The sequence below is a fragment of the Monomorium pharaonis genome, chromosome 1, assembly GCF_013373865.1.
Source record: "Monomorium pharaonis isolate MP-MQ-018 chromosome 1, ASM1337386v2, whole genome shotgun sequence".
NCBI classification, from domain to species: Eukaryota; Metazoa; Arthropoda; class Insecta; order Hymenoptera; family Formicidae; genus Monomorium; species Monomorium pharaonis.
In genome coordinates this window covers 13,314,796-13,330,471 of record NC_050467.1, presented here as the reverse complement: position 1 = coordinate 13,330,471, position 15,676 = coordinate 13,314,796, and the positions used below count along the sequence as shown (strand labels likewise).

The following is a 15,676-nucleotide window of genomic DNA, read 5'->3' as shown; positions in this document are numbered from 1 at the left end:
GGTTCTATCCATAAACGGAATGCAAAGCATATCCGTGAATTAGGATATCCATTACTAGCTTCACTAAGCGGGCGATGATGAATATGGCAAGCACCCCAGCGCTTGCTGAGCCAAAAGTTATGAATCCGCGCCATATTCGCTGACCAGCATTTTCAGCGATGCGGTTGAGAGATTGTTCGTCCAGTAGATTCAGCATTGAGATATTTCCTGCTGGAATTGTTTGTCTCATCGCTCCTCGTGCAATGGTATTTAACATTGATGGTTTTTCCACGGGAAACATAATGTGATTTCTTAAACGATCGAGGTCTTCTGCCGTATAGATTCCGCTTACTGCTAAAGGGAGTATCCCGTTTGGACACGTAACGATTAGACACCGCTCGATTGGACACGCACGATTGGACACGCACGATTGGACACCGCACGATTGGACACCGCATTATTGGACACTGCACGATTGGACACCGCACGATTGGACACCGCATTATTGGACACCGCACGATTGGACACCGCATTATTGGACACCGCATTATTGGACACCGCATTATTGGACACCGTACAATTGGACACACACACATTTACGTGTGTGTATGCAGATTTCTAATACAGTTTGCATGGGTTAGCGACTTGGACGGGGTGGGTGCGGGAGGGGGGGCCGAAGGCCCCCCTTGCACCCCCCCGTGTGTGTGTGTGTGTGCGTGCGAGCATTTTCTGCACCACATAGGTTTGAAACTTTCCACGCAAAACGAGATGCTCCTAAAAATACGTATATAGATATTTAAAATTCAATTTTTTTTCTGGCAAATCGAAGCTTTTTTCTGCCAGATATTTCTAAGCTTAGATAATCTGTCATATGATATATAAATGTTATTCACTAGAAGACTGCGGTGTCCAATAATGCGGTGTCCAATCGTGCTGTGTCCAATCGTGCGGTGTCCAATAATGCGGTGTCCAATCGTGCGGTGTCCAATAATGCGGTGTCCAATCGTGCGGTGTCCAATAATGCGGTGTCCAATCGTGCGGTGTCCAATCGTGCGGTGTCCAATCGTGTGGTGTCCAATCGTGCGGTGTCCAATCGAGCCGTGTCCAATCGTGCGTGTCCAATCGTGCGTGTCCAATCGAGCGGTGTCCAATCGTTACGTGTCCAAAAGGAGGTCACCCACTGCTAAAGAGTCCGGGCTGGTGTATTTCCAGGTTGGCCGCGTCAATGGTTGAATGTTGGGCGGAGCCAATGCTTCAACCGGCTTGTTATTGATGCGGAACCAATTTTCCTGCACCTTATACATTGTTGGAAGAAGATCGCTACAATCTTTCGGAGTTCTCTTTCGAGTCAGGATGCGCGAGCGCGGGAGTAGAAAGTATGAGGTGTTTCTGTGCGTGACCGGAAGCTCTTGGAAGCATTGTTCGGTATGTCGAATCTTGCATCGGAATACGTACTTAATTAAATGGATGACCTCTCCTGCGGTAACAGCAGTATAACCAGGTGATCGCATAATTCGGAAGGCCATCTCGTCCGGCGCGATGCTGGAAAGTGAAAGCGCGTTCTGCAGAATCTGTCATTCCAGTGCGCATTTTTGCTCTATAAGGTCCCGGTAAAGACGAGTAAGCTGATACCTCATATGCTTTTCCACATACACAAACTTAGAATTAACGTATGTGAAAATATCAAGGTTGTCCACGGCTATCCTCGCGCGGTTTTTAAAGGTGTGTCCTCACCGCGTCTCCAGTATCTAAAGTTTCGGGTGCGATATAACGTGTACCCGCAAATGTTTACTTCATCAGTCTTCGTGAGCGCAAAGGTGGTATCCTTAGCGGTCACTGTATAAACAGTAGGAGAGGTTTGGCCAGGCTTCGGTGACAACTTGTTAGCTAGGCCCTCGTACAAAACATCGTATTCGTCTAGATGACAGCTGTCAACAGGAACTGCGGTCCAGTAGGTTTCGAATCTGTCGGCACCCATGCATACTCGATCGGTCGCGGAGCATCTGGTTCCAGAGAAAAGGATGATCTCCTTGGTCGACCGCTTTAATGATGCTTCGAATGATCGTAAGACTATCTTAACGTTTGCCTATACGATCACGTTATTCCAGGTCCCATAATCATCAGAGTATTCGGCACCATGGCAATTTCCAGTTGCATCGACTCTTCCTGCCAAGGTTGCAGTGCGCCAGTTAGTGGCGTTTAAAAATAATTTGTCGACAGTAGTTGCCGATAGAGTAAGTGATCTGGCTTCGTGAACCCGACGGCAGGTATCCGCTCTCGTATATATCCTCTCCGTCCGTCCTTCACAATGGATACGTGTGAATGCATCCCACAATAATAGATGGTGCGGTCAATCTCCACACGACACTGCGTGGCGAAGGTCCGGTCATAATCGGACAGTTGCAACAGCTGGACATAGACCTCGGTGTTGTTGGGTTCGATGTCATCCAGGCTGCATGTTCCAATGTCCAGAAGGGAAAGTGTAGTGATATTCAATCCCTCGCCTCTGCAGTCGTAGCCTGTGAGTCCATTTATCCAGACAGGTAGTGCAAGGAGGATGATGATGATGTTTGCAACCATTTTTGTTCCGCACTAGGGGGTAGCGTGCGACCGACTGGTGTCACATTGTTAGAGTCGAGGGGCCCGGGTTGGCGTCGGCGTCGGCGTGGTGGGGCGTAGGGCCCGTGCTGGCTACTGCGGTTCGCGCTTGGTATGCGAGCTTCAACTTATCTGTATGTACCATTCTAGTCTTATCGCGTCTAATCTCTAATTTAACATTATTGTTTTCCAAAATTTCAATTATTTTGTAGGGTCCTACGTATTGGTTACTAAGCTTGCCCTTCGAGGGCTCCTTCAGCAAATATACTAGGTTGCCTATCTTAAAATTATGCGGTCTTATTCTACGGTCGTAATATTTTGATACAGCTTTGGCTTTCGTAAGATTTTTGCGCGCTGTCGCTTGCGTGTCTCTAAGTTTACTAAATAATGTGGTGAGGTAGTGGCAATAAGTTGCGTTGAATTCATCGGTTATCGGAGGGTCGCTCGCAGGAACTTCCGCGATTTTTCCAAATACAAGTTCGTAGGGTGTAAACAATGTACCCTCATGCACGCTGGTATTATAAGTGAAAGATGCAAGATTTAGATATTCATCCCAATCATTTTTATTTACAAATTGTTTTAAGTACTCCCATAATACATGATGAGATCTTTCGACCGATCCGTTCGATTGTGGTCGATAAGCAGTGGTTTTACATTGTCTAATTCGGAATTTCTTAGCAACTCTCATTAGCAATTTCTCATTAGCGAACTAACGAAATTTGTGCCTTGATCCGTAAGGATTACTTTGGAGGCACCGAATGTACATATAAAGTTATTTACGAATGCATCTGCGATGTGCACGGCTGTTGTTTGTTTTAACGGGATAGCAAGGGAGTATTTGGTCAAGAGGTCTTGAATGGTCAGGATGTGCGTGTGTAAGTTTTTTGTCGTGGGGGAGGGTCCCATTACATCCATCGAGACCTTTTCAAAAGCTGACCCCGGCGTGTCAGTTAAAACCATCGACTGACGCGTTTTCAGGCGCACTAATTTCTTCAGTTGACATTCCCGGCATTCCCGTATATATGCTAGTACATCTTCCTTCATTCGGGGCCACTGATACTTGTACCGTATTCGATGTAAGGTTTTAGTGACTCCCTTATGATCTCCTATTGCTGTAGCATGGTTCTCTTCTATAATTTTAATTCGATCTTGTGTCGGGGGTGTGATTATTTCATTAGAGCAAATAATGAGTCGCGTAGGAGAGTCGCTGAATCCACGAATAAGAAATCCGCGCACCATTCTCCACGGTACGTCACCCACGCAACTACTTGACAAGGATACCGATCTTAGCCCGAGCTCGCGTGTGACATCATAGAGGAAAGCTATCGTTTCCTTCAATGTATTAACTTGCGTGAGTGTGGAAATTCGATCCTGCACAACGAGTGCTATTATATATTTTCCTTTTCTTTTAACGACTCTGGCGCGTTCCACGACACCGTCAGTAAGGGTCGGCAGTTTATCATGCTGTTGTAGTAAACGCGATCCTGCGTCGCAGGGTTTCCCTCGTTCGTTTATGAAGACGACAATATTATCGTTTCGGGATAATATGTTATCACGTGTTTCACTAACTCTGGCGCGTCTGACTGGGTCCTCGTCATCTGTCATGCCAGAAGAGGGTTCGTCCGTTTCATCTGTTTCAATCGTAAAGCCGTTATTGTGGTCGTAAAGAATAGGATCGTTTATCGGTTCAGGCATGTGATCAGGGTTTACGGGCACTTGAGTGGTTTCCTTCGAAAAAGAAACGGGAGATTCTGTGAGTTCTGGTAAATCTCTTGACGCCTCAGGCATAGAAACAGCTTGAATTTCTGTCCCTGATGGCGAGCGGAAAATTAACACATTTTTAGAAGTAAAAGGATATATTTTTTGAGAGGGTGGATTCCGTGACAGCGCGTCTGCATTAGCATTTATCTTTCCGGCTTTATATAAGACTTCGTAGTCATATTCCGCTAGTTTTAACCGCCATTGAACAAGACGTGATGTCGGATCTTTAACAGAGTGAAGCCATACAAGAGGCTTATGGTCAGTGACAAGGAGAAATCGGTGTCCATATAAATAAGGACGGAAATAGTTCACGCAATGCACAATTGCCAAGAGTTCTCTTTCTATTGTCGAATAGTTTTGCTTCGCGAAATTTAATAACCTAGATGTATACGCGATCGGTAAATCCTTCCCAATTTCTCCTTGGCTTAATATACCGCCTATGGCGACATCTGACGCGTCTGTAGTAATCACGAATGGTTTCGTGAAGTCGGGATATTGAAGCAGCGGTCGGTTACAGAGCGCGTCTCTTAATTGGATAAAAGCGCATTCTTGATTATTAGTCCACGTAAATGTGATTTCTTTCTTTAGAAGATTTGTTAGAGGCTTAGCTATCTTCGAAAAGTTTGGAATAAACCGACGATAATATCCAGCCAGACCGAGAAATTGTTTTACATTTTTGGCGTTGGCTGGCCGAGGGAAGTTTTTTACGTCCTCTATTTTATGAGAATCAGGTTTCACGCCGTCCTCCCCGATAACGTGTCCTAAATAATTTACTTCTTTTCGAAGGAATTCGCATTTATCGGGTTGGAGACGGAGATTTGCTTGCCGGAGCCGCGCGGCAAGTTTTTCGAATTTGATCTCGTGTTCGCGCAAGGAACTGGCATATATGACTATGTCGTCCAGATACACAAATAATTCAGTCCCTTGGAGACCTACGAGGACAAGATCCACCAGCCTCTGGAATGTTGCCGGTGCGTTCTTTAGACCGAAGGGCATGCGTTTGAACTCATAGTGGCCGTATGGCCGAGAAGGCTGTTTTTTGTGCGTCTTTTCCGTCCATTTGGATCTGATGGAATCCGGACGCGAGGTCAAATACGCTAAAATATTTCGCGCTTCCAAATTGGTCCAATATTTCGGTAATATTGGGTAAAGGATACGCGTCGCCAATTGTTTTTTCGTTTAGCGCGCGGTAATAAATTACCATACGCCAACGCTTATTGCCCTTTGAGTCTGGTTTTTTGGAGATCCACAAGGGTGAATTGTAAGAGGAAGTAGAAGATGTTATTACCTCGTTATCTAAAAGTGTTTTTACTTGTTTATCTATTTCTCCTTTGTGAATTGCCGGAAACCGATACTGTTTGGTATGTATCGGCTGCTCATCGGTGAGCTTTATCGTGTGCTTTAAGGTGTTAGTAAATTCTAATCGATCTCGAGGCAGATGGAAAATGTCGCTGTATTTAGCAATCATTTGATTTATATGCTCATGCTCCTCATGATTTAAGTGTTTTAGACGTAAAAGAGATTTTATTTCTTCGGCTCGATTCTCAACAGACTCAGAGATAGAATAAATTTTTTGACTTTGAAAGATTTGTTTAGGATTCAGTGATTTTGTCACATCTGGTGACCCTAAGGTCGATTTTGATGTGCGAGGAGGCTCGTGTAAGGTTTCGAATTCTTCGAGCCTTATAGTGGGGACAGTAAAAAGAAAATCTTTACTTTCCGTATTGAAAATTCGCAGATACGCCTTACCATTACGATTTGTGACGACGGCGTCTCCTAAGTAGACGTCGTTTATGTTTAAGCGCGGTACATAACCCGTTGAAGGACCGTCGTTCGCGACTTTTACATAACACAGAATTTGAACGTGCGATTACCCGTATTATTTCCCGATCGGCAAACGGAAATACCGCCTCATGACACTCAATGACCGGTCGCCAGTATGCATTGACATTTGGGCGTTCGTGGGTTTGTCTAGGGCCGTCGGAAGACCACCCCGAGGGTCCCCGCTCTGATCGTCGCATAGCGTCATATCTCTGTCGTTCCAATTCGTCTCGCTTGGCGAGTGTTTTTACGACAGAGAACGCCTCGAAAGATCTAGTGTAATGTTCGGGTCGTAATTGCAACCGGAATTTAAGAGGGAGTCCGTCGCAGAAGGAACGAGCTGTTAACTCATCGGTTTTCGCCACAACCGCGTGTTCGAGCGCACCTCGGGATCGTCATTCGGCGTCCAAAATGGCGGATCGCAGTTCTTTCACCCTACTAACGTAATCTAGAACATGCTCGTTATTTTTCAGATAGATATTGCTGAGTTCCCCGCGATACTGAGCTATGGTATTCGCGGAATCGAAAGCTCCATTCAAAAGATCGAGTAATTGCGTGACTGTATCGCAAGGTTCGTCTTCGACAGCAGAATATGCCCGCTGACTTAGCCGACTTATCAATAATTTCGTTAACTGTTTTTCATGACGGGCGGGAACTATATCGCGTGCTCTCCTACCTTTGTGAATTGCGACAATAAGATGTTATAACCATCAAAACGCGGCACGACATTGATGGCTTCGCGCAGCGAGATTTTGGGTACGAATTGAGGGTCGTCGTTAACGTTAATATCATTTGAAGCTGGCGGAGGAGATGGTGAACCGAGAAACCGTTGATCTGGTAGGGGACTTGGAGTTCCGGAGGGCTCTCTCCAAAGAATGTCAACGTCCCGGTGCAGCAGATTCATTTCCCGCATTAAATCGTCTCTCATATTAATGAACAAATTACTGCACTCACGCATGCTTCTGAATGCAGTTTTCATATTATTCTCCGACTCCACGTGTTCTTTATCGCGTTCTTTTGCAAGTTCGGCGCTTTCCTGGTTTGTTCTCTCGCGTTCCGCGGCTAAATTTGACGCCATTTCGCGTAACCGTTTGTCTTCAGCGGTTTGTCCCTGATCCGCGATTTCCAACTCCTTTTCCGAGAGAGGTTTCTTAGATTTGGCGCTGCGGGTGGCCATCGGACCTCTCGCAATCCCACCGCTGTCACCAGTTTTGTTACGTGCAGGACGAGCACGCGGCCAATTATGAAATCGCTGCTACTGCCCTGCACTCTGATGTGATTATGACTCGTGAAACTGGACAAATTTACAAAATTAACAGACCGGATCTTCAGAGATCGCGACGATAGTAGCTTCGGTAAAGTCAGTTGGGAGATCGTCGCTCTGTTCAAGATAACGCAGGAATCCCTCAAATATGCTGATACAGGCGCGACACTCGTATAAGATACTGCGGGTGGCTAATAGTACATTACAAACCGAGCAGTATTCTTGGCAGTCACCGAACCCGATATGTATGTAGTGGCGCAGTTTGTATGTGTAAAGCAGATGGGTCTCGGGGGGAGCTTGAAGGTAGCAGTTATCGCACAAGTAATAAGTTTAATCAATTCGATGTTGATAAAACAAAGACGCGGTGCAGCATGCAGTGCTTACCCAGTGAACACATTTTATAGCGGCAATATAACATGGAAGCTCCAAGTAATTTAGCATTGTTATTCTTGTGATATGTAGGTGCTATATGACATGGAAATAACCTGTTACGTAATATTTGTTATACGCAAGTGATATAGTTGTTATACATCGTTTTGGCGTTACAGTTATCCAACAAAAATTGTATAATCGTAACATAACACGTTCGTATCAATGTTATTACAGAACGATGCGTCGTAGTTGACTCAGAAATCAGACAACATTATAACATCCTGAATGGTAGATCTATTTGATAATAAAAAAAAATTATTATAAAGATAATGTTTTCAAAAATAACGGTTTGTTTACAATTACTGCGCACAAAAAATGCACAAAATCGAAATTCATCATGTGCTGAACAAAAACAGAATAATAAATGTATACTATTCAATTTTTTCTTAGAATTACGATTTATCTAGTTAACCATCTAATTAATCATTTAAACGCTTCAAAGATTAGTGCTAAATAGATCGCAATTTCCATCAAATTAATTATTAAGGTTATGGAAAAAGATAAATTTAACAATGAAATTAATAAGTAAATAAATTAATGCTATTTATTTTTAATGTTTTGCAAAATTTAATTGCTTTTATAAAAAATAATATAGTTGCGTCAGTTTATAACATATAAGTATATGTAGACAATAACAAGTACCCATATCGATGAGTCAAATTGGCGTAGCAGGTAGAGTACAAGGTTCGTCATCCTAAGGTCCCGGGTTCAAACCTAGCAGCGGCAAGTAAGAATAAAATAAAAAATTACATAATTTAAATTTAATTAATTAATAAAAATTTATTCTAAATGTAGTATGTGCTGTTGATAAAAATAATTTTTAAAAAATAAAATTTTTATTTTATTTTATTTTTCTTTGTAACTGTTGTGTAACGGTTAAATAACATGTAATTATAACATGTTATATTGCTGAGTCGGAAATTGTAACTTACATGTAAGTTACGTGTAATTTCAGAGTAACGTAACCTGTTACATTGCTGTTACACTGCTGCTATATTACTGTGTTCACTGGCTATCCAATCAAAATAGCTGCGCGTGATAGGCATCGGCTCGACCAATCCGGGAGAAGAATAGATAATGGAATTAGTAGGGTACATTTTCACGGAACATTGCGAACGCGAATGGGAATTTATTATTATTAGAAAATGTGCGAGTTGTCCTACCTTTAGGTGGCCTTCGTGATTGGCTGTCAGCTTGGTCGGCTTGGGGGCGTCGTGTTGTGGCTTCCTCTCGGGTGTAGACCCTTCTGTGATTGGACGGTCGCCGGAAATGGTCTTCACAGTTATGGTGAACTCGCGTGATATACGTTGAACGTGATTTAAGGAATGTTGAGATTGAATAAACGAGTTCGAGTCACTGAATCTATCAGTTTATTATAAAAGTAAAATTATTGGTTACAAATTACACTTAAGGTTAAATTAGAATACAAAAGGTTAAGTAGCTAAACAACTAAATTAATTATATAAGATTTGGATTAGAATTAAAAGTAGAATTAGATTTGGAATGAAATTGGAACTTGAACTAGAAAAGTGAACCGCTCGCGAGAACTGACTACTTCTAACTGCGCGCCTTATTCTAAGACATGGCGTGGGGATGCCGCTTAAGATATCCCCACTCCCATACGCGGGGTCGCGTTACATTGGCCTATTCGAGGGTGGCGTCTGGCGTCATTGTGCGCGTTATGCCTGGCGCTTTTAAGTGATTTTAAGTGTTAATGAGAGGAAAAAGAAATGTCCATAAATTTGGACAAATAGTTAGGACGTGACAGTATTCTCACGTCCGCCATTTTTCTTGAAACTAGCAAGTAACTAGCATAATGTTTTATATATATAATACATCGCAATAACCTTTACAGTCTCAAGATCATAAATATCGTGTCTTCGTTTCATTGTCGCATAAAGTTTGGTGCTTCCAAAGTTTATTGACGTATATATATATATACAAAACATACCTAATTTTTCCTGCTAGTTAGAAGAAAAATGGCGGACGTGAGAATACTCACTTTTATAGTACCTTAGTTTTATCCTTGTTTAACATTCAGTAAATAACAAGGCTAAAATGATACCTGGGGCTCGATTCTTGAATTCATTCGCAAGAGAAACGTATTCACAAATTCTGTTCTTACAGAAAAGTTAGAAATTTATTGGCTATCGTATGGCTATTAACCAATAAACTTACAACTTTCTGTTAGAGCGAGTATTTGCGTATACGTTTCTCTTGCGAATGACTTCAAGAATCAGGCCCCTGGACACACTCGGATGGGGAATCTGAACGCAGCCTAAGGAGCATGCAAATGTGACCGCTGCGCATGCTCATGCCGTTACATATTGTCGGTAAATTTCGGCTAACTTTCACGAATTAAATAAAATGTATTTGGATCACTCACAAACTTTTTTAATCAAACTTCATAACTCTATACAAATTTCAAACGATTCCGTATAATAACTTTGTTCAATTAATATATTCCGGCTAAATGTCGGGTGAAAAATAATTAATTAATTATAAATAAACGAATGACTCACAAACCTCTTCATACGAAATACAAACGATTACATATAGCAATAATTAATAAAAACGTTTACTTCCGGTCAAGTGTACGCGAATGAACCGTACCAAAATTCGTCTTGAGTATGAGCCCACCTTGCCCAAACAGACCAATGCACTCTAATAGGTTGATTCTGATGACGCCAACCTATTAGAGTGCGTTGGTCTGCTTGGATTTGCTCCGAGTAAACCCAGAACGGACAAAACGAACAATATCCTTATGTCAGTTTTTGTGATAGTCTTTTCTGTGGTTTGCATCAACACGTGAAATTGCATCTTTAGAGGTTAAAGTGAGGAATAAAATTCAGAATTAAAGTGATAACTAAAGCGAAGAAACTAAAGCGAACAGTAAAAACTATAATACAAATAGAAGAATAACAGAACACATACAGCACTTGAGGCTTTGATAAGGACAATAACCATAAAAGCACAAGTGTCGTATATCCATTTGCAGATCTAATACATTAATCACGCTCTCCAGAAAACCTAGATTTATGTCATTTATTAGATGATTGTGGATGATTGATTTCGTCAATTTAGTTTGCGAACAGTATGAAAGTGCGACTATACTACTTGGCAAATTATTTTATAGAATATGGGAGATAAAGGTATTTAATTCTTTTGTTTAGCAATTATTGCTTTCCAAACAATGATATACAAATATATAAAATAAGAGTTGGCACAATATTTTAAAACAAAATGTGTCTTGTATATACATAAGAATTAATAGCAAAAGTACTTTATAATACATATACAAACATGTATATTGCATATTGTTATATATGCAATATGTGTGAAGCATAATAAAATTTAACATTTTTAGAGCATCATGTTCACTTTAGTGGTGGAAGTGGGCTTGGAAAAGATAATAACATTATGATACAGCCACAGCGACATGGTCATATAGATGTTCATTTAGGATTCTTGCAATTGTATCACAGGTTACTTATTATAAAATGTATAAATAAATGTGATTCTTTGTTTTCTAAATTCAATTGTTAGCTTGAATGTTAAAAACATTTTAATTACTATTGTAATAATAGAATTGTGATTATTGATTAAAATTTTATATAAAAAAATATGTATATATAAAAGAAGAGAATAAATATATTAAATATTCCATCTATTTATTTCAGATATCACATAGAATTTTCGGTACCATGGAACACGTGTATTCATTCAGAAGATAAATTGATAGCTCCAGCAATAATTGCAGAAAATCACAATGCAAATTGTCACATTATTGATTTTTCACAAGAAAAAGATGGCTTAAGGTATAAAATTTGTTACATTCACAGTATCACTTAAAAGTTGCAATAAATGGCAAAATTTGTGGAATAAAATGACAAAGCAGAAAAATGGTTTGCTTTCAGTTTGTTTTTACGTTAAACATTTGTTAACTAGATTTGATATTTCTTTCTATATTTTTAAAAAGTAACATGAACAAAGTTTTAATGGCTGTTTATTATATATAAAGTAAACCTATAAAAGTAGAAATGAGTTTCAAACCAGCATTAATCAAACCAGCAATATTCAATATTTTTCTCATATTTAACTATGATAAATCATTTTTATTTCTTACTTCTACTATACCAAACATAGGAATACAGACTTTTGCATAATGCATAAGAGAATTAACCAGAATTGTTTATTTCCTATACAAGGGTAGAAATAAAGGATTGGTTTATTTTCTTATGTGTTATGATGTATTCTTACTTCACATATGTAGATAATGCTTAGATGGCACCATTCAAAACAGTTTATTCATTATCAGCTAGCATGTATCAGATTTTATAAACACTAAGCACGCTATCACTTGTTTTTGTAGATTGTATGTTTCTCCCACTTCTTTTTACATACAACTAGTGGTTTTTCAATGTCCGTTTTGTGTAACTTTTTAAATATTTTTGTCTTTAGAAATGAAATTAAACTATGAACATTTCTTTAGTTAAAATATATAAAAGATCAACCTAATAGATACATGCATTTGTATCTATCACGTGTTGACGTGGCACGCAATTTAGTTCATATTTTTTTGCAAAATAATTTTTAAGCAGTACTGTACATATTTTACTTAATCAATTGTATATTCTTTTTAAACTAATTTATTGAAGCTAAATTGATATATTGAAATAATTGGTTCTTTAATAGGTTAAAAGTAGAGCTGTTGGCATATAAGGAGAAGGCATTAAAGGAAGACGTTGAAGTGATGTGTTGTTCTTCGGGTACTCCACTGAAAATCGTGTTGAATGCACGTGTTTTGGCGAAAGACAAGGGCACGCCATTGTTGAGAAATGGTATTCGCAGTATTGCCGTTGAAGAAACCGACGAAGACGAAGTATCTGAGTAAAGTTGCTTATTATCAAGAGGTCTTTTAAAAATAGATATTTAAACGTTGATGTGTTGAATATTAAAAAACAAGAATTTGAATGAATAATTAGCATAATCGTTTTGAACTAGAATAAATAATGCAACTACAAATATACCATACAAAATAATATGCCTACTGCTCTTATACATATACAGGGTGATTCAGAACGGTGCCCTTACAATGACATATTCCTGAGTTAATTCTGAGATGATTTTTCCTTTACAAAAATTTTATCCAAAACTTATTTTCCGAATTATTAAATAAAATAGTTACCAAATCACGAGAGGCATAGAGAAGATAGGCAGAGGCGTGGCGACTCATCACGCGATTCAACACAGGTGATTTCAAATTTGATGTCTTCATATTGCTTAACGGATAAATAATTTTACCGGGAATGAACAACACTTTACATGTAACACCCATAAGTATCGATAAGTCATAAGATTTTTCTTGTCACACAATATCGAATTTACTTATGCACTTAATCAAGAGATTTATAAATCTATCGGCGTACACCTAACCTAATATGAATTATAAAGAGCCTAAACAGGACTTGGTTAGGTTAGGTTAGGTTAGAGGTGAGTTGATGTGGGAGTGAATGTTCGTGACCCAAGTCCGTCGATGAACAGATGGCGCTAAATACACGACTTCGGTCATGACGGTCTAGCGGTGATTGTGTGTAAATAGGATAGCGTTAAATCAGTATTTATCTATCTACGATGCGATCTAAGATAGGAAAATATAAGTTAGAGAGAAGAGAGGAAAGTAAAGTTGCTTGGAAATTAAAGGAAACGCGATAGAAGTAGGAGGAAAGGATAGAAAACGGACAGGATCTCGGGTATGGACGTCAAGAAGTATAGACGAGCATGGGAAAATATATAGATATATCTTACAATAATTTTTTAAAAAATTTATGTATTTTTTAATTTATTATATAACCTTTGTATTTTGTCATATAGCACATCTTTCAAAAAGCTTTCTGGAAAATGTGTGCTATGTGAACTCATAACAATAAAAAAGGGAAGGAGGGAAGAAAAAATAATACGAAAATATTTTCTTGTGTTGGTATTGTACTGGTATCGTACAGTACTATATTGGTATTATGAAAGTACAGCGTGTGATTATAATACTGTATTATCAATATACAGTAAAGTTACGGTAGTACAATGATCGTATGATGTATGTACTAATAATATATATCTACGGTACGCACTTACGTGGATACAGTACTGATATGAAGAGTACGATATACGTTCACCGTACTGGTTTGCGTAGTTTCACGCAAGAGTAAATGAGCTGTTAAGAAATTATGATTTAGGTTATTACGATTGATTTCAATTATATCATTGCCTGAAACTTTTTTACGCGACTGTGCTTTTCATAATCTATGTCAATTGCAAATTTTTATAAAATAAAGTAAAAAACTAAATAGCGCGCGCCAAGTGTGCGCCTGTGATGTCTAGTGTTATAAAAAAAAGATAATCAAAGTAAATAAACTATAAAAATGTATTGTTTAATAAAACAATATTATAAATATTATAAATAGAATATTATAAATACAATCTTTATATGTATATACATATAGTTTGTTTAAAATATTAATCATATTTGTAAAAATGGATGTAATGCATTTCTAAATGTAAGTAAAGTGTTTTGTTAATGTAATAGCTTTGATTAAATAATAACCAAGTAAAAATGCATTTTGATTTCACGATGTTATTCCATTGTTTCCACACGTTTAATGTAATCCTGATCTTGACAATCGACTTATAAATATGACACAATTTATAAATATATATAATACCCAACGGTTTGTATGTATACGGTATACCGCAATCATTTTTGTTGTATTAATTTTTACATCAAAAGAACAAAGGGTAATAGAAAAAAATGGATATCCAGAAAACGTAACGAAACATTAATTTTTATTGCAATCCGCTGCTCGTACAAATTCGATAAACAGCAGTTTACATAACAATCATCGACTAGAGCAACTGATATTACGAATAACATTCAGTTCATGATTGATTCTATCGGCCGTGTTTTACATCACATTAAATTATAAGATTTCACTCATAAATCGTAAGATAGTTAATTCTCTGACTGCATACTATTAAAAAGTTACGTTTATTGCACACATGGGTGTATGACACCCGGGAAACTTTAACTTGGTTTGTATCTCGGGCAGAAATTGACAAATTTTAATCCATTTTTTTTCATTCCTAAGGAAAATTTCTCAGAATTGTGATAATACAAGTCGTATAAATAAAGTTAGAAAGTCGTATATATATATATATATAATGGAAAAAGATATATTTGACAAACTGACAATAAATCAAGAAATTTTGCATAAAAATTTGCTTCTTTCAAACAGCTAAATTTTGTAGAAAAAAAAAAGAAAAAAATACTTCAAAATATGATAACTAGAAAGCTGAAGTTATATTTTAAAAATCTATTGCTCGATTTGTTTCAAGAAGTGTATTTTTTTAAAGATATGAATATTCGGTATTTTTGATCTAACCGTATTAGCTTGAAATTGAAATCAAAATATTTGTAAGCAAAATGACAATTATTGTTTTCATGATTATTTATTATTTATTTAATTTAAATATTTTATAATTTTGTTAAAACGTAACTTAAATTATATTCTGCTACAATTGCTGCAGATTTTTGCTGTAATCTTTTTTGTTTTGCCATTTTATTATCGGCCAGAAGTTCACAAAAATCTTGATATTTGGGTTGATTGTCTCGTCGATTTTTGGTCTGCACAATTTTGTGACGTTTGCTGCACACTATGTATCACACTCGGAATTGAACTTTTATTTGCGTTCTTGCAAGCACTAAGCGAGTACTGATCGGATCAAGCACGCATAAAGTAGAAAGGATCCTTACTTTTTCCCCTATAT

At 38.3% G+C, this 15,676-nt stretch overlaps 1 protein-coding gene across 1 annotated transcript; it reads left to right on the top strand.

The window, feature by feature from the left end:
• Positions 1-10,371: 10,371 nt before the first annotated feature.
• Positions 10,372-15,175, top strand: LOC105832717 (UPF0687 protein C20orf27 homolog). Its single transcript, XM_012673902.3, has 4 exons — positions 10,372-11,007; positions 11,223-11,340; positions 11,536-11,673; positions 12,551-15,175. Exons 1-4 carry the CDS (start codon positions 10,995-10,997, stop codon positions 12,747-12,749), a joined length of 468 nt encoding a protein of 155 aa, XP_012529356.1. The 5' UTR covers positions 10,372-10,994; the 3' UTR covers positions 12,750-15,175.
• Positions 15,176-15,676: the final 501 nt, after the last annotated feature.

What these genes read in the sequence shown, in the direction of transcription:
- LOC105832717 (XM_012673902.3), top strand. An exon ending in TTCTTGCAATTGTATCACAG is followed by an intron (nt 11,341 to 11,535) that starts GTTACTTATTAT and finishes TATTTATTTCAG; the next exon opens with ATATCACATAGAATTTTCGG. An exon ending in CAAGAAAAAGATGGCTTAAG is followed by an intron (nt 11,674 to 12,550) that starts GTATAAAATTTG and finishes GTTCTTTAATAG; the next exon opens with GTTAAAAGTAGAGCTGTTGG.